Source organism: Strix uralensis, chromosome 32 (genome assembly GCF_047716275.1).
Source record: "Strix uralensis isolate ZFMK-TIS-50842 chromosome 32, bStrUra1, whole genome shotgun sequence".
NCBI lineage: Eukaryota > Metazoa > Chordata > Aves > Strigiformes > Strigidae > Strix > Strix uralensis.
The window spans coordinates 2,372,928-2,400,682 of NC_134003.1; the positions used below are offsets into that span (position 1 = coordinate 2,372,928).

The window sequence follows — 27,755 nt, forward strand, 5'->3', positions numbered from 1 at the left end:
GGGAACAGAGAAAAACCCCTCCCCCTCCCTCAAAATTGGGGGCGCCTGGACTCCCCAGCCCATATAAGCCCGGTGGGGGGGGCACTGTGACCCCCCCCCCCAAAGCACTGTCATCCTCCCTCCCCAATATTTTGCCCCCCCCAGGCAGAGGCAGCACCGTCAGGTTCAGTCCTTTATTTGCTTCATCCAACACCTCTCTGGGCCGGGGGGGGGCCGGGGCTGCACGTCCCGGGGTGCCCCCCCCGCGCTGTAAGGGCACTTGTGGGTGTGAGACAGGGGGGGGACACACACACAAACACACACACTCACCCCCCCCCACCCTGGTCCTGGGGTCCCGCTGGGGGGGGGCAGCACCATTCCCGCTGTGCAGATGGGGAAACTGAGGCACGGGGCTGAGGTGACTTGGGGGGGGTCCCACAGGCAGCCCCCCCCCCCGCTCAGGGTGCGCAGGGGGGGCCGGGGACAGCCCCTGGAGTGGCACTTTGGCACTTGCACGGAGATGGGGGTGCAGAGGGGAACCCCCTTCCTGTGTGGGGATGGGGGGGGGGGGAGGGCGTCCCCCACCCCAGGTATCTCAGATCTTGATGAAGAGGATGGCGGTGACGAGGGCGAAGCCAGCGAGGAGCAAGATGACCTTGGGGATGCGATGTTGGGGAACCCCTAATTCCTGGGGTAAAATTTCTAGAAAAGTGATGTAGAGGAAGGTCCCGGCCGCCAACCCCTCCAACACCCCCCGGCACAGGCGCTGCCGCGGCCCGGCGCCGGCCGCCACCGCCGTCCCCAGGCCCACGCCCAACGGGGACATCATGGCGAAGAGCAGCAGGCAGGCGGCCACGGCCCGCGGGCGCAGGCGGCCCCGCAGCAGCTTCAGCGCGAGGCTGAAGGCCACGGCGCACTTGTGCAGCAGCAGGGCCAGGCAGACGCGCAGCACGGCGCCCTCGGCCTCCTGCAGCCCCAGCGCCAGCCCCTCCAGCACGGCGTGCAGCGCCAGCGCCAGCACCAGCAGCCCGGCGCGGACGGCCCCCCGCGTGCTGGGAGCGCTGGCGGGGGACGACGACGAGGAGGAGGAGGAGGGTGGCGGCGGCAGGGTTTGGATGGAGCCGGCGGGCAGCAGAGCCCGGGTCTCCTCCGCCAGGGACGACGGCGGCTCCCGCTGCGCCAGCGCCACCTGCTCCAGCACCAGCACCAGGAAGAAGCCCATGGCCAGGATGAACTCGGGCAGGGGGAACTGCAGCTGGGGGGGGAAAGGGGGGTCAGGGGCTGCCTGCGCCCGGCCCTGCCCGCACCTGGCCCTGCCCGCACCCAGCACTGCCCCCTGCCCACACCCGGCCCTGCCTGCACCCAGCACTGCCCCCTGCCCGCACCCGGCCCTGCCCGCACCCGGCCCTGCCCGCACCTGGCCCTGCCCGCACCCAGCACTGCCCCCTGCCCGCACCCGGCCCTGCCCGCACCCAGCCCTGACCCCTGACCACACCCAGCACTGCCCGCACCCAGCACTGCCCCCTGCCCGCACCCAGCCCTGCCCGCACCCAGCCCTGCCCCCTGACCACACCCGGCCCTGCCCGCACCTGGCCCTGCCCGCACCCAGCACTGCCCCCTGCCCGCACCCGGCCCTGCCCGCACCCGGCCCTGCCTGCACCCGGCCCTGCCCGTGCTCACGGCCGGCGGCGGTGGCTGCCGGGAAGCCGCGGGCAGAGGGAGGATCTTTCCATGAGTCACAGCGGGACACGAGGGGCCTCTCCGTGTCCCCTCCCCAACGCCACCAGCCCGGCCCTGCCAGCTCCCTCCCTGCTGTCCCGTCCCCGCTGTCCCCTTCCTGCATCTGTGTCCCCCACACACACTGGCCCATCCCCACCACCTTGTCCCAACTGTCACCTTTCCCTCCACCCTGTCCCCGTTGTCCCATCGCTACTGTCTTGTCCCAACTGTCACCTCCCCACCATCCCATCCCCATTGTCCCATCCCCACTGTCCCCCTCCCTCTTGTCCCATCCCCACCATCTTGTCCCAGCCGTCACTCTTCCCTCCATCCTGTCCCCGCTGTCCCCCTCCCTGCCATCTCATCCCCACTGTCCCATCCCTACGTTCTTGTCCCAACTGTCCCCCTCCCCACTGTCCCCCTCCCTGCCATCCCATCCCGTCCCCGCTCTCCCCACCACACACCCCCCCCCCGCCATCCCAGCACAGCTGACCCTGATCCCAGGGGACAGGGACACCGGGAAACCCCCAAGGCAGAGTCAGGCCCCCCCCCCGCCAGGCAAGGCCAGACCCCCGGGGTGTGTTGGGGGTGGGGGGTCCCCCCAAGCGCTCACCGTGATGCGCAGCCCCTCCAGCGCCGCGCTGATGCTGGCCAGGTAGTCGGGCAGGAGGTCGAGCAGGCAGGTGGCCAGGAAGACGCCGCCGGCGAAGCAGCTCACGAGGCTGAGCACCGGGCTGCGGGCGTCTGGGGGGGCGGGGAGAGGCTGAGACCCCCCTCTGAGACCCCCACCACAGCCCCGCACCCCCAGGACCCACCTTTGGGGTCAGCCCTGCTCGGGGTGACAGCCCTGTCCTCAACCCCGGGAATGCTGAGACCCCCACACCCCCCTCCAGACTCCTCAGGACCCCCCAAACCCTCCCAGAGTTCTCAGGATCCCCTGGACCCTGAGACACTCCCCCCCCAGATTGCCCGAGCCCCCCAGGATCCCCCAGACCCCCTGAAACCCCTCAGACACTCAGGACTTCCCCGATACCTGAGACCCCCCCCAGACTCCCCAGGACCCCCCAGACACCCCCAGGACCCCTTGAGCCCCCCAGGATCCCCCAAACGCCCTGGGACACCCCAAACCCCCCCGGTCCCATGAGATCCCCGGACCCCCCTCAGACTCCCCGAGACACCCCAGACACCCCCAGACTCTGAAACCCCCCCAGACACCCAGACTCCCTCAGACACCCCCAGACTCCCCAGGACTCCCTGGGACATCCCAAACCCCCTGGACCCCCTCCCAGGACACCCCAACCCCCCCCCCACCTCAGGATCCCCCAGACCCCCAAACCCCCCCAGATCTCTGAGACACCCAGACTCCCTGGGACACCCCGAGACCCCCCAGACCCCCTGGACCCCCAAACCCCCCCTCCCAGTCCCATGAGATCCGCGGACCCCCCTCAGACTCCCCGGGATACCCCAGATACCCCCAGACCCTGAAACCCCCCCAGACACCCAGACTCCCTAGAACACCTCAGACACCCCCAAGACCCCCAGACTCCCCAGGACACCCTGAGACCCCCCAGACCCCCTGGACCCCCAAACCCCCCCTCCCAGTCCCATGAGATCCCCGGACCCCCCTCAGACTCCCTGAAACACCCCAGACACCCCCAGACCCTGAAACACCCCCAGACTCCCCAGGACCCCCTGGGACCCCCCAAACCCCCTGGACACCCCGCGAGACACCCAACCGCCCCCCCCCCAGGACCCCCAGACCCCCAACCCCCCCCAGATCCCTGAGACACCCAGACTCCCCGGGACACCCCGAGACCCCCCAGGCCCCCCCGGTCGGTACCGGCGGCGCTCGGGGGCTGGCGGAAGCAGCAGAGCGGGGCGAGGCCGCAGCCGAGGGGCAGCAGCAGCAGCAGCACCAGCGAGCCCAGCTTCGCCTCCAGCCCCGGCGGGGGCCGCGGCGCCGTCCCGGGGCTCCAGGCCAGCTCCTCCGCCCCGGGCCCGGGCCCGGTTCCCGCCGCCATCCCGGTGCGGGAACTCAACGTCAACCGGCGGGGAAAGCTCCGACCCGCCACCGTCGTTGTTCTCGATCGCGCTTCACATCCCCGGAGCTACGGCGGGACGGGACCGTCAGAGCGATCGGTGCCGCCTCCCGGCCCCGGTGACTCACCCCCGTCCCCCCCCCCCCCTCCTCCCCGCCGCCGGCACCGATCCCCCTTCCCCCCACACCCCGTCCCGGGGCCCTCGGTGCCCGGAGCGCGGCGGCGGGGTGGGATGGGGATCCCCGGGGCGGGGGGTGGCCCGGGGAAGCGCTCCGGTAACGGCCCCGGGGGTTGGCGGAACGGGACAGGGATCCAGGACCGGGACCTAAGACCGGGATCAAGGACGAGGATCAAGGACCGGGACTGGGATCAAGAGCCGGGACCGGGGATCCAGGATCGGGGAGCGGCATCGGGAGATGGTCCCGGTCCCCGTCCCGGTCGCGGTCCCCGTCCCGGTCCCCCGTCCCCCCCCCCCCGCACTCACCGCTCGTTACCCCGCGCGTCCTCGGCGTTCCAGAGGGCGGAGCCGGCACCGCCCGCCGCAGCCAATAGCGACGCGGAAAACCCCGACCGCGCCGCTGAGTGACGCGCGCCGCAGCCAATAGAAAAACGAGAAGACCGGGCGCGGTGCCGCTGCCCCGGGAGCGCGCGGCGGCGCGCGCACGTGTCCGGTTCCGCCGGGACCGCTCGCGGTCCCGTGTCTGTGTGTGCGTGTGTCCCCCCTCCCCCGTTACCGGGGGCGGAATGACCGGGCCGGGTCGGCAGCGAACCGGCCCCGGGTCGCGGGGTCCCGGTTCTGCCGCTGCTGCTCCCCGGTGCCTCCGGGACGCGGTACCGGCGGGCCTCACCCCCAGCCCGGCTTCCCTCTGTGCCCCCCCCATCTCCCCGTCGAGGCGGAGGGAACCTCCGGGCCACGCCGGGGGCGGGGAGTCCGGCTCCGGGGGTGGGACTTGGCTGGGTTTGCCCAGGATACCGGAGATCCTGGTGCGCGGCCCCGGGAGCGGGCGGAGGCGGCTGCACAACCGGGGACCAAGGCGGGAGCCCGAGGGCACCCCGAGGAGCGGGAGGTCGCAGGGAGGGGGAACCCCAACCCCGCTGAGCCGGGTCACGGAGCCGGCGGAGGGTCCCACCGCCCGTCACCGGGGGTCTGACGGGAGCAGCACCCACGACTCCCGCCCCGGGAAGGTCCCCGGGCACCCCGCAGGAGTGGCCGGTGGCCCCCCCTCACCCTCCAGCCCAGGCGATGGAGCTGGAGGCACCGGAGCTCCTGGAGCCGCAGGACGGGCTCATCTTCCCCGAACCCCCCTTTTCTGGCTCGGCCCCCCCGGAACCGGCCTTCGAGGCCTGGACCCTCCCCGAGGACCGCGTGAGTCGGTGTCGAAGCGGGAGGGGGGGCAGGGAGGAGCCCCCCGAGGGACACCAGAACCCAGGGGGGTCCCCCAGGAGCCCTTGGGGGTCTGTGTGTGTGTGTCCCCCCATCATCTCTCTGGCCACAGGGGAGCAAAGTGGAGGAGCTGCTGCAGCTGACGGTGAACCCCAACACCGCCTGCGGCCTGGGGGGCTGTGGCTCGCGGGACGCCAGCCCGGAGCCCCCCCGGCCCGACAAACCCCCCGCCGCCCTCTACGAGGTGGTCTGTGACCTCAGCACCCCCCTGCACGGCAGCGTCGTCTCCATCCAGCTGCGGGGTCAGTGGGGTTGGGCCCAACCCGGGGCCGGGGGGGGGCGCATCCTGCCAGCGCTGGCGCAGGGAGCAGAGCGGCTTCCTGGGTTAGTGCGGGCAGGGGCGGGCAGGAGGAGGCAGGGGGCAGGCAGGAGGAGGCAGGGGTGGGCAGGGGCAGGCAGGGGCGAGGAGGCAGGAGGAGGCAGGGGGCAGGCAGGAGGAGGCAGGGGGCAGGCAGGGGGCAGGCAGGGCATGGCTGCCTTTCCCCCCTTGCAGACGACTGGCTGTGCCCCACGCTGCTCCCCGGCTCCTGCATCATCAACGAGCTGCCCACCATGCCCCTGCCTGCACCCCTGCCTGCACCCAGCCCCGCGGTGAGTCCCCGCAGCCGTGTGTGTGTGTGTCCCCCCCACAAAGGGTGTCCCTACGCTGCCAGACACCCCCAGTCCGTCCCCACGCACATCCCATCTCTTGGCAGCTGCGTCTGACCGAGGAGGAGAAGCGGCTGCTGGCGCAGGAGGGGGTGACGCTGCCCGACACCCTGCCCCTCACCCAGGTGCGTGGTGGAAGGGGGGCGCTGTGGGGGGGCGGCGTGGGGCAGGGATCACCCCTCCAACCCTCCCCCAGGCTGAGGAGCGGCTCCTGAAAAAGGTGAGGAGAAAGATCCGGAACAAGCAGTCGGCCCAGGACAGCCGGCGGAGGAAGAAGGAATACCTGGACGGGCTGGAGAGCAGGTGGGTGCGGGGGGCACCGTGTCCCGGCACGTCCCCTGCGTGTCCCCAACGCGTCCCCTCACCCGTCCCTGTCTCTGCCCGGGCAGGGCGGCCGCGTGCTCGGCCCTAAACCAGGAGCTACGGAGGAAAGTCCAGGAGTTGGAGAAGCACAACGGGTGAGCGCGGTGGCACGGGGCACCGTGGTGGCACAGGGTGCCGCGGTGGGCGAGGGAGGGGGGGGACACCAGGACAGGCACCCGCCACCCCCGTCCCTCGTCCCACAGGTCCCTCCTGCGGCAGCTGCAGGCGCTGATCAAGCAAACGTCCAACAAGGCTGCCCAGACCAGCACCTGCGTCCTGGTACGGCACCGCGGCGCACGGCGCTGTCCCCCGGCATGGCTCGGGGACACACAGTTCCTGTCCCTCCCCGGCAGATCCTGCTCCTCTCCCTGGGCCTCATTCTCTTCCCCAGCTACAGCCCCTTCCGCCGCGGCACGGGGGGCAGCCGGGACGGCGACAGGCCCACCGGAGGTAACGGGGGACCCCGTGGGAGTCCCAAAGGGGGCCTGGCTGCGGCTCCCCCCGCCCCAGCGCTGCCCACCGCGGTGTTCCCTGTTCCCACAGTGATTTCCAGGCACATCCTGACTCGGGGGGAGCCGCTGGGACCGGCTGGAGACACCCCATTCCCTGCGCCGGGGTGGCTGCGGGTGGAAGAGCCAGGACCTGCGGCTGCAGCGGAGGATGGAGTTGGGGGACCTCCCATCCCCGTGCCCCCCCCCAACTCCTCAGGCCAGGCCACCCCGGGGACAGCGAAACGGGGACACGGGGATGAGATGTGACAAGCAGCAGAGAGCAGCCCCTGCTCTGGGGCCCTGGGAGCTGCCCCGGGGTGGGGGCCGCAGCAGGGGGGGGGGACACCCAGCCCGGCCTGGGCAGAGGGTGCTGGGTGTGCCCCCCCCCTCCACTCCCGGCAGCTCTGAGCACCGGTGAATAAACCTGATTTGCACCACACTTTTTTGCACCACAAAGTGTGTCGGAGGGTCGGCGCTGAGCCCGCGGCGCTGCCTGGGCCGTGGGAGACGGGGATCCCCCCCCCCTCAGGGTTCCAATGGGGGAGCGGAGCCGGCAGCACCGCCCTGCGTCACTCCCAACCTCCCAGGGACAAACGCCAGCGTCGCTCCAGTGACAACGATCAGGATTTATTACACACCGCGCTCCTCGGGGGGCCTCCCGCGCGGGCAGGGCACCCCTCAGCCGGCCCCATGGGACGCCCCGGTGGCATCCGAGGCAGCTCCCGGCAGGAGTCTGTGTCCACGGAGCAGGGCAGGGCCTGCCCCAGGCCCCCCGTTCCTCCTCCCACCCGGCTGGGAGCAGCGGGCAAGCAGAGTCCTCTGTCACAGGGCAGCCGGGCTCTGCTAAATGGACTCGATCTGCTTACGGACCTTCTCCAGGGCCTTCCTGTCCAGCACGCGCTGGCGACACACCACCAGCACCGCGAAGACGGCGGCCACGCACATCATGGTGCCCACGAACCTCCAGAAAACGTGCGCCTCCATCACTGCGGAGCGACAGCTGCGCCCACAGGGAGAGTTAAAAGCCCCGCAGGGAACAGCCTCAGCCCCAAATCCCCACCCGGGGCTCACGGCTGCCCCGTCCCTCACACCCGGGGCCTGCACCCACCTCTTGAACTCATCCCTCTTGGAGGTGGCACAGTTGATCTTCTCAATGAAGCCCGTGGGGTTGCACTCTGCGATTGTCTTCTGCAACCGAGCGGGGCCCATCAGAGGCCAGACAGGGGCAGGACCCGCGCCCCGACCCCGCCAGCCCACGGCCTGGCCATCCGGGCGAGCGGGTGAGCGCAGCCCATACTCACCGCCTGGAAGCTGGAGCAGCGGGCGCACTCCTGGGCCACCACGAAGTCCTCCACCCGCCAGCACGGCGTGACCGCCACTGGGCTCGCTGTGGAGGGAGCGTGGCCACTGAGCGCGGGCCCGACCCGAGCCCCCGGCCCCGCAACTCCCCACCGAGATCGGCCCCGCACTCACCCGAGCGCCTCTCGTCGCTCGCCACCATCGCCGCCGCCGCGGGCCTGTGGAGAGAGCAGGGAGGGCCGCGCTCAGGCCTTGCTTCCCCGCCGGGCTCTGCTTCCACCCCCCGCGGCCGCGCCTCACCCCCAGCCCCCCGCTCACCGCAGGCCGCAGATCAGAGCGACCAGGACGGCGCAGAGGCCACAGCAGCGCGGCCCGGCGGGGCCACGGGGCCCCATCACCGTGGCGGAACTACCGGGCCGGGCCCCTCGTCTCTGGCAACGCCGCCATCTTGGAGCGCGAGGGCCGCTGGGAGAAGCGAGGGACGACGGGAAGGGCGGGGACAGCGAGGGGCGGAGCTTCGCGCGGAGGCGGGGCTTGACGGACAGGCAGGGCGTTGCGGGAAGGGGCGTGGCTTGAGCGTAAGGGCGTGGTTTCACCGAAAGGGGGCGTAGTTTCACCAGATGGGGCGTGGTTTCACCCAAGGGGGTGTGGTTTCGACATGAGGGGGCGTGGCTTCGCTCGCCCCGGCCGCTCGCCCCCCCCCCGCCCCGTCCCCGGTTCCCCCACCGGGCCCGTCGCCTCCCCCCCCCCCCCCTCCCGCCGCGTCCCCAACAGAGACACCGGAGACGGGGCAAGGCACAAGCTGGGCTTTATGGCACGAGGTGCGGACCGGGGCGGGGTCAGCCCTCCCCCCCCACTCCGGCCGGGAGCTCCCCCGGGCCCCCCCCTCCCCGGAGAGGCGCCCGCGCTGCCCCGGGGCAGGCGGGGGGACCGGCGGCGACGCGGAGGGGGGACACCGGTGGCCCTACACCAGAGAGCATTTACCCCCGGCCTTCCTCGGGGGGCTGGGCTCCAGCAGGGGCCTGCTGCTGCTGGGGGCCTGGAAGAGGGAGGGGAGAGGGTCAGGGGGGGGCCGGAGCAGGGGGGGGTGTCCCTCGCCCGGCCCCCCCACCCCAACTCACCACTTTCCGGGAGGATTTTTGCAGGATGTCCCGCGCCAGCGTGCTGAAGGCCTGGGGAGAGGGGACGGTCAGCGGGGGGGACACCTCCCCGGGTATGGGGACCCCCCCCCCCCGCCGTGCCGCTCACGTTGCCCCCCCTCCCTCCGCATCTGGGACCCCCCCTCACCTCCTCCACGTTCACGCTGGATTTGGCGCTGGTCTCGAAGAAGCGGATCCCGTGCTCCTTTGCCAGCTGTGGGATAAGGGGACCCCCACTTTGACCCGGGTGCCAGAGGCACGGGGGGAACCCCCCAACCCCATGGTGCCCCCCCCGCTACCTTCTCGGCCGCATCCCGCTGCACTTTGCGCTTGCCCTCCATGTCACACTTGTTGCCGATGAGGAGACGCTCGACCCCGGCGGAGGCGTTCTGCGGGCAGGAGAGGACGGGCAGGACCCCCCCTCAAACCTCGGCTCCCCCCCACCTCCACGTCTCCAGCCTCAGCGCGCACCCCCACCTCCTTGATGCTTTTCATCCAGTTTTGGATATTCTCGAAGGATTTCTCATCGGTGATGTCGTACACCAGGATGATGCCCTGCCGGGATGGCGCAGTCAGTGGGGCAGGGGGGGGTCCCTGCCCCAGCTTGGGGGGGACACACACTTGTCCCCAGACAGCCGCGGTCCCCCCCAGCCCTTCTGGGGGCCGCCAGCACCCCCCCTCCGTACCACGGCTCCGCGGTAATAGGCTGTGGTGATGGTTTTGAAGCGCTCTTGTCCCGCTGTGTCCCTGGGGGAGAGGGGAGAGGAGGGGGGTGAGGGCAGCTTGGCAGGGAGTGGGGGGGGTCCCCAATTCCACACACACCCCCCCTCCCCAACTTACCAGACTTGCAGCTTGATCTTCTTCCCATCAATATCCACCGTCCGGATTTTGAAGTCGATCCCTGGGATGGGAGGAGAGAGACAGGGGCCGGTGATGAGCGAGGAGCTGCCATAAACAGCTCCAGTCCCAGTCTGGTTTCCCAGTAACCGTCTGGCATACTGGGAAAGGGGAGGGGGGGGGCAAAGTCCAGGCCTGGCGCTGGCTGCGGCGGGTGGGAGAGGGTCAGCGGCATCCCCGAGCATTCCTGCAGGATGGCATCACCCCGCACGGCCACCCGCGGTCACCGCGCCGGGGGGAGAGACGGACGGAGCTGCCGGACCCCCCCATCAAGTCAACCAGCCCCAAAAATTGGCAGATCCTCCCCAAAACTCCCATGTCGCTGCACCCCCCGCCTGGCTTGGCCCTGTTTCAGGACACCCCATTTCAGGGGCTGGAGGAGGAGGAAGAGCTGGAGCCACGCTGGGGGAGGATGATGGCGGGGCACAGCCGGTGTGTCCGCGCCGGAGTTTATGGCACGGGCCGTGCCGGGGCGGCTGCTCCCGGCTCAGGAAATGGTTTTACCAGCGCGGTGGAAACTTGGGAGGAGGAAGAGGAGGAGGAGGAGGAGGACGGGACGGCGGGCACCGGGGTCCCAGCTCGGTGGCGGCGGCGGGGCCAGACCAGCGTCGAGCTGTGGCTGCCTTCGTGGTGCAGCCCCCGGCCGTGGCTCAGCCCCCGCCGCTCCCCGGTGCCGTTCCCGGTGTCGGCCCTGGCCTCCCGCCGTCCTGCCGGTGCCGGAGCACGGGCGAGGAGCGGGCAGGGGACGGAGGAGGGCGGCGAGCGATGAGAAGGGCCCCAGCCTCGTCCCGCCGCCCCGGGGGGCACGGTGGGGAGGAGGGGGGTACCCGGGGGTGTGGGAGGGGGGGTCCCGGGGGTGCCGCTCACGCACCGATGGTGGAGATGTAGGTGCTGGTGAAGTTGTCCTCGGCGAAGCGGATGATGAGGCAGGTCTTGCCCACGCCGCTGTCCCCGATCAGCAGCAGCTTGAAGAGGTGGTCGTAGGCCTTGGCCATGGCCCCCGCCCGCCGCTGCCGCCACCGGGAGACCCGGCCCGGCCCCGGCCACGGCCACGGCCCCGGACCGCCCCCCCTTCTCGGGCGGGGACTCTGCCCGAGCCCTGCCCCGCCACCATGACGTCACCGCCCCGTGACGTCACCGCAGGGATCAGCCGACGTCACAACTCCCGCCCCCCCGCCCCGCCCCGCTCTCCCCTCTCAAGATGGCGGCAGCGGGGGGACCTTCCCAAGATGGCCGCGCCCAGCGCCCTTCCCAACATGGCGCCGCCCCGCGGCCGCGCCTCACTTCCGCCCGTGCGGGAAACCCCGCAGCGGATATAGCGGCGCCCGCTTCCGGTTTGGCCCCTTTTCGGTCGCGGCTGCCTCCACGCCGCCATGCCTGTGAGTGCGGCCCCGGCCCCGGACCCCGGCCCGCCCCGCTGCTCCCAGACCCCGGCGGGGCCCAGCGCCGCGGCGCGGGAGGGAGGAGGGCGGGGGGAGAGGGAGGCGGGTGCGGGCGGGCCCGGTTGTCGGGGCGGCGGGGCCGCGGGGGGAGCCGTGACCGCCGCCATCTCCACGGCGGAGGCGCCAAGATGGCGGCGGGCGGGCGCTGACCGGGCTTGTCCCCGCAGCTGGCGAAGGACTTGCTGCACCCTTCCCCTGAGGAGGAGAAGAGGAAGCACAAGAAGAAGCGGCTGGTGCAGAGCCCCAACTCCTACTTCATGGACGTCAAGTGCCCCGGTAGGGCGGCGGCGGCCCCCGCGGATGGGGGGGGACGGGCAGCGGGTGCCGGTGTCCTTCCCGCTCACCTCAGAGCTCTCCCTTTCCCCACAGGTTGTTACAAGATCACGACGGTGTTTAGCCACGCTCAGACCGTCGTTTTGTGCGTGGGCTGCTCGACCGTGTTGTGCCAGCCCACGGGGGGCAAGGCGAGGCTGACAGAAGGTGGGTAACAGCCCCGGGGGGGCGGCTTATGATGACCCCCCTTTGCTTCCTCGGGGTCATCTGGGCTGGAAGCTTCTAAAATCCCTCGGTTATGGGCGCTTTGAGAACAGGGGTGGTGCTTTCCTCTTAAAACAAGGCAAAAACCGCGGAGTTTGGGCTGGTGAGACAAGGAAATCCCCGTAGAGGGATTTAGAGAGGCTGCAGTGTTTCTGACTGCGTGGTTTTGTTGTGTTTTTTTGTTTTTTTTTTTTTTCTTTTCCCCAGGCTGCTCGTTCAGACGAAAGCAGCATTAAGTGAAGGGAGGAGGGGATGGCTGCGACTACTCGGACAGACGTGGCTGCACAGAGCAGGGGCTGCCACCGCGGAGCTGCGTCCCCGGAAGGCCAACCACAAACGTGACTTTCGTGCTGTCCCTGTAGCCTCACCCATCTGGCTGTCAATAAATTTTGGATAAAACACATACAAATCAGTTTGCTTTTAACGCTCTGATTCGTCGCTGTGAAAGAAGGGTGGTTTGGCAGCAGTTCTGAGGTTGGTTGTCTTTTTTTTTTTTTTTTTTTGTCTCCCACGGGTAGTTAAGTGACGGAAGCAGACAGGAATTATCGACCTTTGAGACAAACTAAATCCTTCCTTGTATTCAGGCCAGAAACAAAACCACCCCTGTGTGCAGCTTAGGCTCTCGTGGCTGTAACGTCGCGTTCTCTGTGTGTTGGGATTTACTTCCCTACGCTCCAAGACCCAGCTGAGTCCTGTTTTACGCTGGGAACCTTTGGGAGAGTGGGAATGGCCCGCAAGGAGGGAAATACAGCGAGGAATATCCGAGGTGTTCCCTGAGGAAGCCTCTTATGCACGCTTAGAGCTCTCGCTGCTGCACTTTGGCCTGTGAGGAGATGCTGATGACACAAAAAACAGGTGTTTAACGTGGAAAAGAGGAATGCCTCAAATTCTGTGCTGTTCTACGTATGCTGATAGTTTGGTTGAGGTGCTGGAGGGACGGGATGTTCTCCAGAGGGACCCAGATGGGGTTGAGAGCTGGGCCTGTGTGAACCTGAAGTTCAACAAGGCGAAGTGCAAGGTCTTGCCTGTGGGTCAGGGTAATCCCAAGCACAAATCCAGGCTGGAAAGCTGGGCTGCACCCAGAGCAGTGTGGGCAGCAGGGCGAGGGGGGGATTCTCCCCCTCTGCTCCGCTCTGTGAGACCCCCCTGCAGCGCTGGGTCCAGCTCTGGGGGCACCAACAGCAGAAGGACACGGACCTGCTCGAGCGGGGCCAGAGGAGGCCACGAAGATGCTCGGGGGGCTGGAGCACCCCCCTGTGAGGACGGGCTGAGAGAGTTGGGGGGTTCAGCTGGAGGAGAGAAGGCTCTGGGGAGACCTTAGAGCGGCCTCCCAGGACTGAAAGGGGCTACAGGAAAGGGGGGAGGGACTCTTGATCGGGGAGGGGGAGGGATAGGACGAGGGGGAACGGGTTTAAACTGAGAGAGGGGAGATTTAGGTGAGATCGAAGGCAGAAATTCTTCCCTGGGAGGGGGGTGAGGCCCTGGCACAGGCTGCCCAGAGAAGCTGTGGCTGCCCCCTCCCTGGAAGGGTTCAAGGCCAGGTTGGACGGGGCTTTGGGCAACCTGGGCTAGTGGAAGGTGGCCCTGCCCGGGGCAGGGGCGTGGGACTGGATGGGCTGTAAGGTCCCTCCCAACCCAGACCGGTCTGTGGTGCTGCAGACAGACAGAATGTCTTGGGGTGGGTGGCTGAAGGGACGGACGGACGGACAGCTGGCAGTGGATGGCTGGAGCATCCAGGGACAGAGATGGTGTGGAGGAAGAGGAGGAGGGAGTGGGTGGGTGGGTGGTGCACTGGGACCCCCAACCTGCTCCTCCCAGGGTCCAGCAGCCTTTGCCAGGGACTCTCAACCCCCCCACCCCTTCCCCAGGATCCCTCAGGGAGCCCGAGCTGCTGGAGGGGAAACTGAGGCACAAGGGGGGGGGGGGGGGGGGAGAGGAATGGGGTGACCCTGCATCCTGCTGCTGCCTGTGGGGGGGAAGCAGAAAGTGTAAAAGGGGGGGTTTAAAAATAGGGATTAAAAATCAGGGTGCAAAACAGGCATGAAAAAGGGGGGGTGTGTAAAAATAGGGGTGAAAAGGAGGGGTAAGAAGGGGGAGGCTGCAAAAATTAGGTTTCTAAAGATGGGGTGCAAATGGGGGGGAAGTAGAACTAGGGGTGCAAGAGGGGTGCAGCCATGACACCAGGGCAGCCCCCCCGCCCCTGCCCAGTGCTCCCCCTGTGATTCAGTTTCCCCACTTGTGATCTCAGGGGATGTGGGGACACTGTTGGGGGGGGTGTAGGGACATGGGGACGTCCCCGGGGGGACACACCCAGGGGTTGTAGGGACATGGGGACCCCCTGGGGGGACACACACGGGGGTTGTAGGGACATGGGGACACTCAAGGATCATGGCGATGTGGGGGACAGGGGTGACAGTGACACTGTGGGGACACTGGGGATATGGGGGGGCATAGGGACACCCCAGGGGACACAGGGTCATGTCTGCCCCCCCACCCCTGCACACCTGGGTCCCTGCGGTGAGCAGGTCGCACCCCGATAGACAACCACACCGTGTCACACCCCCGCCCCGACACACCCCGACACCACAAACACCCCAACACCCAGCCCCACGCCCCGAAACACACCATCCCCCACCCCACCCCACCCCGGGGCCGGGGGGGGGGGTGGGATGGGGCCCCGTGGGGAAACTGAGGCACAGGGGGACCCACAGACAAGGGGGAAACTGAGGCACATCAGAACCCCCAAACTGGGGGGGAACTGAGGCATTGGGGGGGGTCCCCACACACTATGGGGATACTGAGGTGGGGAGACACACGCCCCACTTGCTGTGGGGAAACTGAGGCATGGGGGGGGCCCCCCCTCGAACTCCGGGGAAACTGAGGCATGGGAGCCCCCACACACACAATGGAGACACTGAGGCACTTGTAGGTGACAACACAGCACTTTTATTGTCCCCCCTCTCCCCGTGGGGGGGGTTTACTCGTCGTGGTCAGGGGCTGGGGGGGCCACAGCGGCCCCCAGGGTCACCTGGGCGAGGTACGTGGTGTCGAAGCAGCGGCGCCGCTCGGGACCCCCCCGCGAGCAGCAGCCCTGGGGGTCGCGCCAGGTGTCCCGCGAGGTGTCGCAGAGGGTGGCGATGCCTTGGGAGAGCTGTGGATAATTTGGGGGGCGTCAGGGTGGCTGTGGGGGGGGTCCCCAGAGCCCCTGAACCCCCCATCCCCTCCCCGCGCGCTCACCTGCTCCTGGGCGCAGGCGCTTTGTTCCTCGGGGGGCAAAGGGCAGCACGTGGCCGTCACGGCCCCCAACAGCTCCGGCACCGGCCGCCTGCGGGACACAGACACGGAGGGGGGGGTCACCTCCAGGGTGGGGGGGGGGGTCCCGGGTGCTGGGGTCCCCTCTGAGATGGTGGAGGGGGGGGGGTCCCATACACTTGGGTGCCCTCCCTGATGGGGGTTCATGGGTGATGGTGGATCCCAGATGCCTGGATCCCCTCAGGGATGGGCACGGGGGGTCCCAGATGTGGAGGTGGGGGTATTGGGGGGTCCCGGATGATTGGGGGGGGGGGTACCGAGGGGCACCCACCTCTTAGTGAAGAGGCGGGTGGGCCCGCAGAGGGTGCGGAGCAGCGCAGGGCCCAGCCGGGCCAGGCTGACGTTGTGCAGCTCCCGGTCGTAGGCGGGGTGGGGGGCGGCGGCGGCGAAGCAGCGGCTGCGGGCAGGGGCCCCCCTGGGCTGGCAGCACCGGTGCTGCCGCGTCTTCACCGCAGACTCCTCCCGGCAGAACCGCTGCAGCCCCTTCTGCCACTGCAGGGGGGGATCGGTTGGGGTCCCCCTGATGCCTGGGTCCCCCTTGGGGTCCCTGAGTCCCCCCCCGAGTGCCTGGGACCCTCCTTGTCACTTGGGTCCCTCCCCAGCCCCCGGGGTCCCTCTTTGTCACCTGGGTCCCCCCCCCCCCGCATGCCTGGGTCCCCTCCCCAGCCCCCCAACACCTGGGGTCTGTCTTTGTCACCTGAGCCCCCCCCGGGTGCCTGGGGCCCTCCTTGTCACCTGGGTCCCCCTTGGGGTGCCTGGATCCCTCCCCAGACCCCCAACACCTCAGGTCCCTCCTTGTCACCTAAGTCCCTCCCCAGCCCCCCCCCCCCCCCCCTCAAATCTCTGGGTCACCCTCTGGGCACCCGGGTCATTCCCGGGACACCCAGGTCCTGTCCCCACATGCCCGTGTCCCCTCCCCGGATGCCCGGGGTCCCCTCCCTGGTTTCTAAGTGCCCAGGTCCCCTCCCCGGATGCCCGAGTCCCTCCCAAACACCTGGGCCACCTTCCTGGATGCCTGGGCCACCTCCCCAGACAACCTGGGCCACCTCCCTGACTCCCTGGGGCCCCTGTTCCCGACCCCCCCCGTGTCCCTCCTTGCCCCCCCGGGCTCTCACGGCGTCACGGGCGCAGGCCAAGCTCCCGTTGCGGCAGCAGCGGCCGTAGTCGCGCTCCAGGCGCAGGCGGAAGCGGACGCGGGGGCCGGAGGGGCCACCGGCGCCGGGGGGGCCGGGGCGCAGCCCCCGTAACCCACAGATATTGGCCATGTTGGCGGCGGTGGGCTCGCCGGGGGGGAAGGGCGGCTCGGCGCGGGGGTCCCGGGCGGTGACGATGGCGACGGCCTCGGCGGTGGCACCGGAGGGGCCCTGGGTGAAGCAGCGACGTCGAGCAGCGTCGTGACGTCGGCAGCAGTGAAACTGCCGCGTTTTCACCCCAAATTCATCGGTGCAGAAATCATCCAGCACCTCCGTCCACTGCGGGAGAGCGAGGGGGGGGGGGGTCAGAGCCGTGTCACCCCCATCCCTGGCTCTGGGTGTCCCCCCCGTCCCCTCCCGGTGTCCCCCGGCACTCACGGCGCGGCGGGCGCAGGGCAGCGGCGCGTGGTGGCGGCAGCAGGCGCCGAGGCGGGGCCGGAGGGCGTCGAGCGCGGCCGCTTGCCGCCGCAGGTGGGCGAAGCCGGTGGGGGGCAACTGGAGGGTCGGGGGGGGCCCCGGCGGGTGGCGGCAGTGACGGGTGACGGCGGCGGCCACCGGCCAGGGCGGGGGGAAGCCGGCCAGGGTGTTGAGCCGGGCTGGGGGGGCCGCGGTGGCGCCTGCCGCTGCCGGGATGTCGGGGGGCAGCGGGGGGTCCTGCTCCTCCTGCAGCACTGAAATGGGGGGGGGGGTGTGGGGAGGCAGCGGGGGGTGTCCCCACTGCACCCCCCTGGGTGACACTGGGCCCTTTGTCCCCATCCCCGTTTGGTCCCTCTGTGTGTGTGTGTGTCCCATCATAGTGTCCCCCCATCCCCAACCTTCGCTGTCCCCGTGTCCCCCCCACCCCGTGTGTCCCCCCCTCCCCATGTCCCCGTGTCCCCCCACATCCCCAACACCCTCTGTCCCCATGTCCCCAACCTTGCCCATCCCTGTGTCCCCCTCCCCGGGTGTCCCCTCAATCCATGGCCCCCCCCAGGTGTCCCCCCATGTTCCCCTCCCATCCATGTCCCCCCCCCCCAGCTGCCCCCCCTGTCCCCAACCCCGGCTGTTCCCATGTCCCCCCATCCCGGGGTGTGTGTGTCGTCCCCCCCCCCCCCATGTCCCCCCGTCCCTGCCCTCACGCTGCTCGATGTGGGGGTGCTGCAGGACCAGCCTCTCCTGTGTCGCACGTTGGGGTCGCACCGGGGCCACCACTGTCACCGGTGGGGGACAACAGGGGGTCAGCAGGGGCACCCCCAGCCTTCCCCGGGGTGGGGGGGACCAGGTGGGGACCCCCCAATTCTGTGGGTTTGGGGATCCGTAACGGGGAGGGGACCCAGTTGCCCCAAAAGGGGACCCAGGTGTCTGAGGGGGGGACCCAGGTGTCCCAGTTGGGACCCAGTTGCCCGGGAGGGGACCCAGGTGTCCCAGTATGGACCCAGTTGCCTGAGAAAGGGACCCAGTTGCCCGGGAGGGGACCCAGTTGCCCCAGGAGGGGACCCAGGTGTCCGAGGAGGGGCCCCAGGTGTCCCAGTCTGGACCCAGTTGCCCAGGGAGGGGACCCAGGTGTCCCAGTCTGGACCCAGTTGCCTGAGAAAGGGACCCAGTTGCCCGGGAGGGGACCCAGTTGCCCCAGGAGGGGCCCCAGGTGTCCGAGGAGGGGCCCCAGGTGTCCCAGTCTGGACCCAGTTGCCCAGGGAGGGGACCCAGGTGTCCCAGTCGGGACCCAGTCGCCTGAGAAGGGGACCCAGTCACCTGGCAAGGTGACCCAGGTGTCCCAGTTGCCCGGGGAGGGGACCCAGTTGCCCGGGGAGGGGCCCCAGGCACGCGGGGGGGGTTCCAGGTGTCGCTCGGGGCCGCGGGGACTCACCGGCGGCGCCGAGGAGGAGGAGGAGGAGGAGGCCGAAGGCGGCCATGGCGTCGGGCGCTGTGGGGCGGCCGCTGGCTCCGCCGCCGCCTTATGAAGGGCCGGGGCGGGCGCGGGGCCACATCCTGCGGGGCTGAGTCACGGGCTGACGTCGCGGGGGGGGACCGGGGGGGGCACAGACACCCCCCCCCCAGGGGGGCTGCGGGCGCTGGGCAGCGTCCTGCACCCCCAAACAGGGGTCACAGCACCCACCCCAGCTGCATGGGGGGGGGGTCAGGGACACCTCGGTGGCCCTGTCCCCACCCTGGTGACCCTGGGCCCCCCCACTCTGGTGGCCCTCGCGCCCCCCCCCTCCCGCCCTTCCCAGGGACCCCTGAGTCACAGTAAGCGAAAGCAGCCGGATTTTTTGCGGTTTTTGCCCAGTTTTGGGGCCTGCCCCGCCCGGTGAGTCACCCCCCCAGTGCTGACAGGAGCCAGAGGAGCAATGGGGGGGGGGGGGCCCACCCATGAAGGAACCCCCCCGGGGTGGGGGCTCAGCTCGTGTCCCCCACATTAGGGGACCCCCCCCCCCCCCGCCGTGTGGGGCAGCAGTGGCAGGGGAGTGTCACAGCCTTGGTCACCTCCCTTCACCCCCAGACATGGCGGGAGGTCCCTGCTGGGGGGGGGGGGGGGGTTTCTTTGTGTCCCCCCCCAGCACAACCGCATCCTGCTTGGCCCAAACTTTTGGGCAGGTGCTGGGATGAGGGGGGGGGACACACACCCACCATCCCCCCCACCCCCCCTCACCCCACCCCCCACCCCGATTGCCCAACACCCTGGGACGACGTGACTCGGTTTGCGCAACCCCCCCGCCCCCCCCCCCCCCCCCAAACATCCGAGTGGGAAAATCCCAAGCGGGAAGGACCCATCGGGGTGAGGGGGGGCAAGTCTGGGTGGGGGGGACCCAGCTGTCCCCCCCCCACACGCCCCCAGGGACATCTGGGGGTGCTGCCAGCATCAGCGCGGGTGGGAGATGCACCGAGCTGCCCCGGGCTCAGCCCGTTGCTGTTTCGCAGCACTTTAATGGGTGTTGGAGTGGTGGTGGGGGGTGTCACAGTTTGGGGGGGGGTCACAGGGAGGTTTTTTTTGGGGGGGGGGGGGTGTCAGAACTGCTCCTCTGCGTCGGGGACGCGGGCGTCCCGCAGCTCCCGCAGCCGCTGCAGCGCCCGGCGCAGGTCGCGCTCCCCCAGCTGCCGGTTGTCCCGCGTGCGGATGCTGACGGTGCCGCGCGCCCGCTCCCGCCGGCCCACCACTGCGGGGGGGGGGACACAGGGGGTGCGTGGGGGGCCCCGACCCCCCCTCCGTGTCCCCCACGGAACCCCACCGTGTCCCCTCTAACCTGCTCCCCCGCCCCCGGGTTGGGCACGTGCACCCATGGGTGCAGCCACACTCACGTGGGTACCCTCCCCCCCCCCCCCCCCGCTGAGCACTCCAGGGGCAAGGGGGGGTCCCAGGGGGGTTCCCAAAGTCGGGGGGAAGGTCCTTGGGGGTGTTGGGGGGTCCCCAAGGCAAAGGGGGGGGTCTCAGGGGGTGTTGGGTGGTCCCAGGGGGTTCCCAAGGTGGGGCAGGGGGGGGGTGTCTCAGGAGGGTCTTTGGGGGATCCCAGGGGGTCCACATGGGGGGGGGGGCTCAGGAGGGTCCTTGGCGGTGTTGGGGGGGTCCCAGGGGGTTCCCAAGGCAAAGGGGGGGGTCTCACAGGGTCCTGGGGGGGGTCTCAGGAGGGTCCCAGGAGGTGTTGGGGGTCCCAGGGGGTTCCCAAGGTAGGGGGTGGGGGGGGGGCACAGGGTCCTGGGGTTCTCAGGAGGGTCCTTGGGGGGTCCCAGGGGGTTCCTAAGGGTGGGGGGTGGCTCAGAAGGGTCCAAGGGGGCTCCCAAGGTGGGGGGGGCTCAGGAGGGGTCCCAGGGGGGTGTCCAGGTGCTCCCAGGGGGGGTCCCAAGGTGGGGTCCCAGCTCTCCCCCCCCCCTCTCCCAGCAGCACCCAGGTTCTAAGCGGGGGGTTGCCGGGTGCTGCTGACTCAGCACAGCCAGTCCCGCATTGGGGGGGGGTCTCGGTGGGGTCTGTGGGCCGGGTGGGGTGTCCCGTGGGGGTGTGGGGGGGTGTCCCCCCCCTCCCTTACCCAGCTGGAAGTTGTAGTGGGCGAGCTGGGCCCGGCGGATCTTCCTGGCCAGGGTGGCCCCCGCGTCCCCGTCCAGGTCGGCCACGATGCCCCCCCCCCGCAGCACGGCCTGGACCTGCCCCACAGCGTCAGTGGGGGGGTCCGGAGGGATGGGGGGGGGCACCCAGAGGGATTGGGGGGGGCCCCGGGGGGGCCCCAAACTCACCTCCCGGGCGTAGTCCTCGACTTCGGGCACCTGCGGGATGACGATCGCCTGCAGTGGGGACAGCCAGAGCGGCCTGGGGGGGGGACACAGGACATCGGGGGGGGGGTGACTCGGGGATGGGGGTGTCCCAGGGATTGGGGGGGTGTCCCCAAGGATGGGGGTGTCCCAGGGATTGGGGGGGTGTCCCTAAGGATGGGGGTGTCACAGGGTTTGGAGGGGTGTCCCCAAGGACTGGGGGGGTGTCCCCAGCATGGGGGTGTCCCCAAAGATGGGGGTGCCCTTGGGATTGGGGGGGCTGTCCCCAGGATGGGGGTGCCCCAACGGTGGGGGTGTCTCAGGGATTGGGGGGTTCCTCCTCCCCAAGAATGGGGGGGGGGGGGTGTCCCAAAATGGGGGCACCCTAGGACAGGGGTGACACTGGGGATGAGGGGGCCCTGGGGATTGGGGGGGGGTGTCCCGAGAATGGGGGTGACCCCAAGAGTGGGGGTGTCCCAGGGACTGGGGGGCGGCCCCTGTTACAGCCCCAAGGTGAGAGATTTTTGGGGGTGGGGGGTGTGTCCCCCCCTCACCAGCGCCCGCCGCAGCTCTCGGCCAGCACGGCCACCATGCGCTCCACGGAGCCCAGCACCGCCCGGTGGATCAGTACCGGCCGCGCCGCCCCCCCCGTCGCACTGCGGGGAGAGGTGGGGGGCACCAGGGGTCAGGGAGGGGGTGCAGGGGGACCCCCACCCCCCTCCAGTCCAATCCTGCCCCCCCCAGCCCCAATTCTGCCAACCCCAGCCCAATTCTAAGCCCCCCCCCACCTCCCAGCCCCATTTCTATTCCCCACCCTGGCCCAATCCTGCCCCCCCCAGCCCCAATTCTGCTCCACAACACCCCAGCCCCGATTCTGCCCCCCCCAGCCTTTATCCTGCCCCCCCCCAATTCTTCTCCACATCCCTCCAACACTAATTCTTTCCCCCCAGCCCAATCCTGCGCCCCCCCCGCCCCTGTTGGCCTAATCCTGCCCCTCCAGCCCCAATTCTGCCCCCCCCGACCCTCCCCATTGGCCCAGTCCTGCCCCCCACCCACCCCCAAACCCTAACCGTCACCCCCTGGCTCAATCCTGTGCCCCCCCCCACCCCCCTCCACAAGCTCCAACCCTTTGGGCCCAATCCTGTGCCCCCCCCGCCCCAATCCTGCCCCCCCCCCCCCCATACCTGGCATACTCCAGCTCGAATCTTTCCGGCATCTGAAAATCCAGCTGGATGGTGCCGCATTGGTGCTGCCGCCCCAGCGCATCCCGGATCCGGATGTCGATCTACCAGGAATAAATTCGAGGGGGGGGGGTCCCCAAAAGGTCCCAGGGACAAACTGGGACCCTTCTGGGACCCCCCCGCCCCCAAATTCTCTCACCTTGGGGCCATAAAAGGCGCCGTCGCCCGGACTCAGCTCCCAGGGCTGCCCGAAGGTGCGGAGGCTCCGCTCCAGCTGCTGCGGGGACAGACGGGGGGGTCAGGGGGGGTGACGCAGGGGACAGGATGCAGGGGGTGACACAGGGACACGATGGAGGGGACACGATGGAGGGGACACGATGGAGGGGGTGTGACACGGATGTCCCACGGCAGCAAAGCTGAGATGTGATGCCCAGGGCACGTTGCAGGGGACGTTATGGCCAGGCTGGGACACGGCACGTGGGACGTGGGGACAAAGCTGGGACGTGGGGACAAAGCTGGACGTGGGGACAAAGCTGGACGTGGGGACAAAGCTGGACGTGGGGACAAAGCTGGGACATGGGGACAAAGCTGGGACATGGGGACAAAGCTGGACGTGGGGACAAAGCTGGGATGTGGGGACAAAGCTGGGACCTGGGGACAAAGCTGGGATGTGGGGACAAAGCTGGACGTGGGGACAAAGCTGGGACATGGGGACAAAGCTGGACATGGGGACAAAGCTGGGATGTGGGGACAAAGCTGGACGTGGGGACAAAGCTGGGATGTGGGGACAAAGCTGGGACCTGGGGACAAAGCTGGACCTGGGGACAAAGCTGGGACATGGGACAAAGCTGGGACATGGGACAAAGCTGGGACACAGCGTGTGGGACACGATGGAGGGGACACCGCGGGGGACACACCAGCAAGGCAGGAGGTGACACGTGGGACACGCCGCAGGGGACATGGCATCAAAGCTGGGACGTGATGCTGGGGTCAGACGCTGTGTCCCCATCCCTGTCCCCGTCCCCGTCCCACCTGCTCGGCGCGGTCCCAGGTCTCGGGGTCCCCCAGGAATCCGGGGGGGCGGGTGGCCAGGGCCAGGCGGAAGGAGAAGCCCAACACGGCGTAAACCGTCCGCACGAAGTCCAGGCAGGCGTCGATCTCCCCCTCCAGCTGGGGACAGGCGTCAGCGGGGTGGGGGGACATGGGGAGGGGACGGGGGGGGACAGGGGGGGGACACACTCACCTGCTCCAGCGTGCAGAAGATGTGGGCGTCGTCCTGCTGGAAGCGCCGCACCCGCGTCAGCCCCGTCAGGCTGCCGGGGGGCTCGTTGCGATGCAGCACCCCGAAATCAGCCAAACGCAGCGGCAGCTCCCGCCACGACCGCGGCCGGTGGGCGAACATCAGGCTGACGGACGGACGGACGGTCAGACGCACCGTGATCCCCCCCCTCCCCGCGGGGGTGTCCCCCCCACGCTCACCAGTGGGCCGGGCAGTTCATGGGTTTGAGGGAGAGGGTCTCGGCGCCGGCGGCGACGGAGAAGATGTGGGGGCTGTAGTGCTGCCAGTGCCCCGAGAGCTCCCAGAGCCGCGGGCTGAACACGTTGGGGGTCACCACCTCGCAGAAGCCCCTCGCCCGGTACTCGCTCTGCGGGGGGGGACAGGGACAGTGGGGACAACGGGGACAACGGGGATAATGGGAATAACAGAGGCAATGGGGACAATGGGGATAACAGGGACAATGGGGATAACGGGGACAATGGGGATAACGGGGACAATGGGGATAACAGGGATAATGGGAACAGTGGGGACAACAGGGATAATGGAGACAGCAGGGATAATGGGGACAATGGGGATAATGGGGACGGTGGGGACAATGGGGATAACGGGGACAGCAAGGATAATGGGGACAGCAGGGATAATGGGGACAATGAGGATAACGGGGACAGCAGGGATAATGGGGACAATGGGGACAACGGGGACAGCAGGGATAATGGGGACAATGGGGACAACGGGGATAATGGGGACAGTGGGGACAATGGGGACAACGGGGATAATGGGGATAACGGGGACAACGGGGATAAGGGGGACAGTGCAGACAGTGGGGATAATGGGGACAACAGGGATAACAGGGACAATGGGGACAACGGAGACAGCAGGGATAATGGGGACAATGGGGACAACAGGGACAGTGGGGACAACAGGGACAACAGGGATAACAGGGACAATGGGGACAACGGGGATAATGGGGACAACAGGGACGTTGGCACAGCCCTGTGGAGCCCGTCCTGGGGGGCTGTGGGGGGGCTCCAGGGTGCGGAGCTGCGGCTGTGGGTGCTGCGGGGATTTAGGGGGGCGGGAGGGGCTGGGGGGGGGAGTGGGTGCGCAGCGGGGTGGGGTACAAGGGGGGCGGGGGGCACCCGGTAGGGTCGGGGTGCTGCCAGGAACGGGGGGCGGGCGTGAGGGGGGGCAGTGGGGCGCGGGGGGGGATGTATGGGGGTGTAGGGGTGGGGTGAACAGCGGGGGGGGCAAAGGCAGACCCTGGTTTCTCCCCCCACCCCTGGGGTGCACCCACGGGGCGGGGGGGGGGGGCTGGGGGGGGCCGTACCCTGATAAATTCCACCAGGGTGTTGTAGACGTGGGCGCCGCGGGGGAGGAAGAAGCAGCTGCCGGGGCTGAGCTTGTGGAAGAAGAAAAGCTCCTGCTCCTGCCGTGGGGCGTGCGGGGGGGTCGTGGGTGTTACTGGGGGGTCACCAGTGACCCCGGTGACCCCCCCCCCCACCCCAACCCGGGCGCGGGGCTCACCCGCCCGATGCGACGATGATCCCGCAGCGCCGCCTCGTCCTGCGCCTGCTGCCAGGCGGCCAAACCGCGGGCGCTGGGGAAGGCGACGGCGGCGACGCGCTGCAGCGACCGGCGGCTGCCCCCGGGCTCCTGCCAAAACGCCGCCGAGCTCTGGGGGGGGGCGGAAATTAGTGGGGTCTGCTCCCCCCCGCCCCCTGCCCCCCCTCCCACAGCCCCACGGATAAACGTACCGACAGGACGCGGAGGGCTGCGACCAGCCCCGTGTGAGGGAGGAGGGGGCCGGGGCAGAGCTGGAGCAGGGGGCCACACCTGCAGGGACGGACGGACGGACGTGGGGACAGATGGATGTCCCCCCCATGTGTCCCCCCCCCACCCCCTGTCCCCTCAGGGGGCCCCCGCGCTCACCTATAGACGGTGGCCGTAGGGGACGTCACCTCCTCCTCGATCTGCTGCAGCTGGAAGCTGTTGTGCTGGTGGGGGGGACACTGAGGTGGGTGACAGCGGCACGGGTGACACCGAGGGCGGGTGACACCAAGGTGGGGTGAAACACTGAGGCGGGTGACAGTGGCACAGGTGACACCAAGGCTGGGAGACTGAGGGGGGGTGACACCGAGGTGGTGGGGGAAAGGACTGAGGCGGGTGACAGTGGCACAGGTGACACCAAGGTGGGTGACACCAAAGGGGGGTGACACACTGAGGTGGGTGACAGTGGCGCAGGTGACACCAAGGTGGGTGACACCAAGGTGGGGTGAAACACTGAGGTAGGTGGCAGTGGCACAGGTGACACTGAGGCGGGTGACACTGAGGGGACATAATACCCGAGGTGGGTGGCAGTGGCACAAGTGACACCAAGGGGGGAGGACACCGAGGTGGGTGGCAGTGGCACAGGTGACACTGAGGGGGGTGACACTGCAGAGGGGTGACACCGATTGGGGGTGACACAAGTCCCCATTAGCATCACCCTGGTCCATAACCCCGACCACGAGGGTCCCAGTGTCCCCAAGCTGGGCTCCCCTTGCCCCACCCTGGGCCGGGGAGGGGACACACCAGGGAGGGGACACATTGGGGAGGGGACACGCCGGGGGTCTCACCTTGAAGAGCTCAGCCAGCTGCTGGCGGGTGGCCTCGAGGCGCTCGAAGCGGTGCCCGACGCGGGCAAAAGCCGCACAAGCGTCCTCCAGCGCTGGCAGCTCGTCGCGCTGCACCGTCCTGCGGGCGTGGGGACAAGCTGGGGACACGGCGCCCCACGGGGGACCCCCCTGTGTGTGTGTGTGTCCCCTCCCCGCTGCCTCTTTACCTGTCCCCCATGTGGACGTCACAGAAGAAACCGTCCTCGGTGGCCTGGGCGCTGCAGAGAGTGGCCCCGTAGAACTGCTCCGCCACCGCCCCCAGGACGCAGGCGCTGGATCGCCAGAAAGCCTGGGGGGGGGGACACGGAGATGGGGGGGACACGGGGGGACACACAGACGCTGTGAGGGGAGCGGGGTGTGGGTCCGGCCCCCGCGTCCCCCCGGGACTCACCTCCCGTCCCTCCGGCGCCGAGAAGTCGAGGAGCTCCAGGTCGGCGTCGCTCTCCAGGGGCCGGTCGAGGTCCTGGAGGGTCCCGTTCACCCGGGCCACCAGCGCCGCCTCCGCCAGGCCCCCCCTGTGGGGACATGTGGGGGACACCGTGGGGACACCAGGGACCCCCTGGGGACAGTGGGGGACACCGTGGGGACCACAGGGACACTGGAGGGACTTTGTGGGGGTGGGGATGCCATGGGGACCCTGTGGGGAACTGTGGGGACACAGTAGGGACCCTGAGGGCATTATGGGGACACTGTGGGGATGCTGGGGACATTACAGGGACACCGTGGGGACCCTGGGGACCCCGTGGGGATGCTGGGGACACCATGGGGACACTGTGGGGACCCTGGAGACCTCATGGGGTCCCTGGGGACACCGTGGGGACCCTGGGGAAACCACAGGGACCAAAGGGATGCTGTGGGATAACGTGGGGATACTGCTGGAACCCTGGGGACCTTGAGGGGACCCTGAGGACATTATGGGCACACCCTGGGGACCCTGTGACACCACAGGGACTGTGGGGACACCGGGGACCTCGTGGGGACCCTGGGGACATTATGGGCACACCCTGGGGAGCCGGTGGGAACCCTGGGACACCACAGGGACCGTGGGGACACCGGGGACCTCGTAGGGACCCCGTGGGGACAATGGGGACCTTGTGGGGACCCCGCGGGGCCCGCGCGTACCCCAGCTGCGCGGCCAGCTGCAAGGGGGTGGTCTGCAGGGCCCGGCCGGGCAGGCGGCGCCCCCCGGGCAGGGCGATGCTGATGGGGGTCCCCGGGGAGGGGCGGCCGCTCCCGGCCCCGGCTCCATCCCGCTGCTCCTGCGCCGCCCGCAGCCGCTGGAAGAGCCGGAGGCGCTCGGAGAGGCCGGGATCGGGCCCGGAGACCTGGGGACGGAGGGGTCAGGGGTCAGCGCGGGGTCAGCGCGAGGTCAACGTGGGGTCAACGTGGGGTCAGGACGAGCCGGGAGGCCCTTCGGAGCGCGAGGGGAGAGGCGGGGAGGGGAATCACGGGGGTGGAGAAGGACGGCGGGGGACGGGGGGGGTGGGGGTGGGGGTTGAGCGGGCTCGAGCGCACCCGGTGTCGGCGCGGGGCTCCCGCGAAGAGCAGCCGCCCCCCGGCACGGGCGCACGGCATGGCGGCAAGCCCCGCCCCTTCCGGCGCAGACAGGAAGTCGGCCCTCGGAGTCTCCGCCCCGAAGGCGGGGCCAGAAGTTGTGGGACACGCCTAGGGGCGGGGTCAAGAGAGACGAATCCACCCGGGGGGCGGGGCCACGCTGGGTAAACCCCCGCCTAGGGGCGGGACCAGGTAAACCAAACCCCACCCAGGGGGCGTGGCCAAGAGCGGTGTGGTGCATAAGGGGGCGTGGCCATAACTGTTAAAACTCCGCCCATGGGCGTGGTCATACCAAACGAACCCACACAGGGGCGTGCCCACCACGTCAAAACCCGCCCAGGGGCGGGGCCATCCCGTGTGGCGGGAG

At 69.6% G+C, this 27,755-nt stretch overlaps 7 protein-coding genes across 12 annotated transcripts; 2 read left to right on the top strand and 5 right to left on the bottom strand.

Annotated features, from left to right (window-relative positions):
- Window positions 1-158: 158 nt before the first annotated feature.
- On the bottom strand, window positions 159-4,269 carry SLC39A1 (solute carrier family 39 member 1). The gene is made up of 4 exons (XM_074853054.1): window positions 4,222-4,269; window positions 3,539-3,806; window positions 2,312-2,442; window positions 159-1,234 (listed from the first exon to the last, which is right to left on the bottom strand). The coding sequence occupies exons 2-4, from the start codon at window positions 3,717-3,719 to the stop codon at window positions 575-577; spliced, it is 972 nt and encodes a 323-aa protein (XP_074709155.1). The 5' UTR covers window positions 3,720-3,806; window positions 4,222-4,269; the 3' UTR covers window positions 159-574.
- A 438-nt stretch (window positions 4,270-4,707) lies between these two features.
- On the top strand, window positions 4,708-7,042 carry CREB3L4 (cAMP responsive element binding protein 3 like 4). 3 transcript variants are annotated; one of them, XM_074853230.1, is made up of 9 exons: window positions 4,708-5,103; window positions 5,234-5,423; window positions 5,675-5,772; window positions 5,877-5,954; window positions 6,026-6,132; window positions 6,219-6,287; window positions 6,396-6,471; window positions 6,546-6,642; window positions 6,736-7,042. In XM_074853230.1, the coding sequence occupies exons 1-9, from the start codon at window positions 4,981-4,983 to the stop codon at window positions 6,948-6,950; spliced, it is 1,053 nt and encodes a 350-aa protein (XP_074709331.1). In that variant the 5' UTR covers window positions 4,708-4,980; the 3' UTR covers window positions 6,951-7,042. The 3 variants fall into 3 exon arrangements, with proteins under 3 accessions (XP_074709331.1, XP_074709332.1, XP_074709333.1); XM_074853231.1 differs by having other exon boundaries at window positions 6,584-6,642; XM_074853232.1 differs by lacking the exon at window positions 6,396-6,471 and having other exon boundaries at window positions 6,736-6,863.
- Window positions 7,043-7,289: 247 nt separating this feature from the next.
- On the bottom strand, window positions 7,290-8,639 carry JTB (jumping translocation breakpoint). The gene is made up of 5 exons (XM_074853084.1): window positions 8,301-8,639; window positions 8,157-8,200; window positions 7,985-8,070; window positions 7,792-7,871; window positions 7,290-7,683 (listed from the first exon to the last, which is right to left on the bottom strand). The coding sequence occupies exons 1-5, from the start codon at window positions 8,375-8,377 to the stop codon at window positions 7,527-7,529; spliced, it is 444 nt and encodes a 147-aa protein (XP_074709185.1). The 5' UTR covers window positions 8,378-8,639; the 3' UTR covers window positions 7,290-7,526.
- A 134-nt stretch (window positions 8,640-8,773) lies between these two features.
- On the bottom strand, window positions 8,774-11,106 carry RAB13 (RAB13, member RAS oncogene family). 2 transcript variants are annotated; one of them, XM_074853343.1, is made up of 8 exons: window positions 10,890-11,106; window positions 9,962-10,022; window positions 9,808-9,868; window positions 9,599-9,676; window positions 9,421-9,510; window positions 9,270-9,326; window positions 9,104-9,154; window positions 8,774-9,021 (listed from the first exon to the last, which is right to left on the bottom strand). In XM_074853343.1, exons 1-8 carry the CDS (start codon window positions 11,011-11,013, stop codon window positions 8,947-8,949), a joined length of 597 nt encoding a protein of 198 aa, XP_074709444.1. In that variant the 5' UTR covers window positions 11,014-11,106; the 3' UTR covers window positions 8,774-8,946. The 2 variants fall into 2 exon arrangements, with proteins under 2 accessions (XP_074709444.1, XP_074709443.1); XM_074853342.1 differs by having other exon boundaries at window positions 9,270-9,335; window positions 10,890-11,105.
- Window positions 11,107-11,343: 237 nt separating this feature from the next.
- Window positions 11,344-12,406, top strand: RPS27 (ribosomal protein S27). Its single transcript, XM_074853370.1, has 4 exons — window positions 11,344-11,397; window positions 11,628-11,736; window positions 11,830-11,940; window positions 12,205-12,406. The coding sequence occupies exons 1-4, from the start codon at window positions 11,392-11,394 to the stop codon at window positions 12,231-12,233; spliced, it is 255 nt and encodes an 84-aa protein (XP_074709471.1). The 5' UTR covers window positions 11,344-11,391; the 3' UTR covers window positions 12,234-12,406.
- A 2,514-nt stretch (window positions 12,407-14,920) lies between these two features.
- On the bottom strand, window positions 14,921-18,690 carry ECM1 (extracellular matrix protein 1). Its single transcript, XM_074853265.1, has 7 exons — window positions 18,349-18,690; window positions 17,621-17,692; window positions 16,881-17,173; window positions 16,425-16,781; window positions 15,581-15,801; window positions 15,235-15,322; window positions 14,921-15,148 (listed from the first exon to the last, which is right to left on the bottom strand). The coding sequence occupies exons 1-7, from the start codon at window positions 18,392-18,394 to the stop codon at window positions 14,975-14,977; spliced, it is 1,251 nt and encodes a 416-aa protein (XP_074709366.1). The 5' UTR covers window positions 18,395-18,690; the 3' UTR covers window positions 14,921-14,974.
- Window positions 18,691-19,353: 663 nt separating this feature from the next.
- TARS2 (threonyl-tRNA synthetase 2, mitochondrial) lies at window positions 19,354-27,419 on the bottom strand. Of its 3 annotated transcripts, none has more exons than XM_074853262.1 (18): window positions 27,350-27,419; window positions 26,957-27,159; window positions 26,226-26,349; window positions 26,002-26,123; window positions 25,796-25,913; window positions 25,110-25,174; window positions 24,935-25,013; window positions 24,705-24,854; window positions 24,508-24,606; window positions 23,381-23,547; window positions 23,145-23,307; window positions 22,934-23,071; window positions 22,101-22,178; window positions 21,905-22,005; window positions 21,275-21,376; window positions 20,706-20,753; window positions 20,501-20,615; window positions 19,354-19,636 (listed from the first exon to the last, which is right to left on the bottom strand). In XM_074853262.1, exons 1-18 carry the CDS (start codon window positions 27,407-27,409, stop codon window positions 19,454-19,456), a joined length of 2,115 nt encoding a protein of 704 aa, XP_074709363.1. In that variant the 5' UTR covers window positions 27,410-27,419; the 3' UTR covers window positions 19,354-19,453. The 3 variants fall into 3 exon arrangements, with proteins under 3 accessions (XP_074709363.1, XP_074709364.1, XP_074709365.1); XM_074853263.1 differs by having other exon boundaries at window positions 20,706-20,778; XM_074853264.1 differs by lacking the exon at window positions 24,508-24,606.
- Window positions 27,420-27,755: the final 336 nt, after the last annotated feature.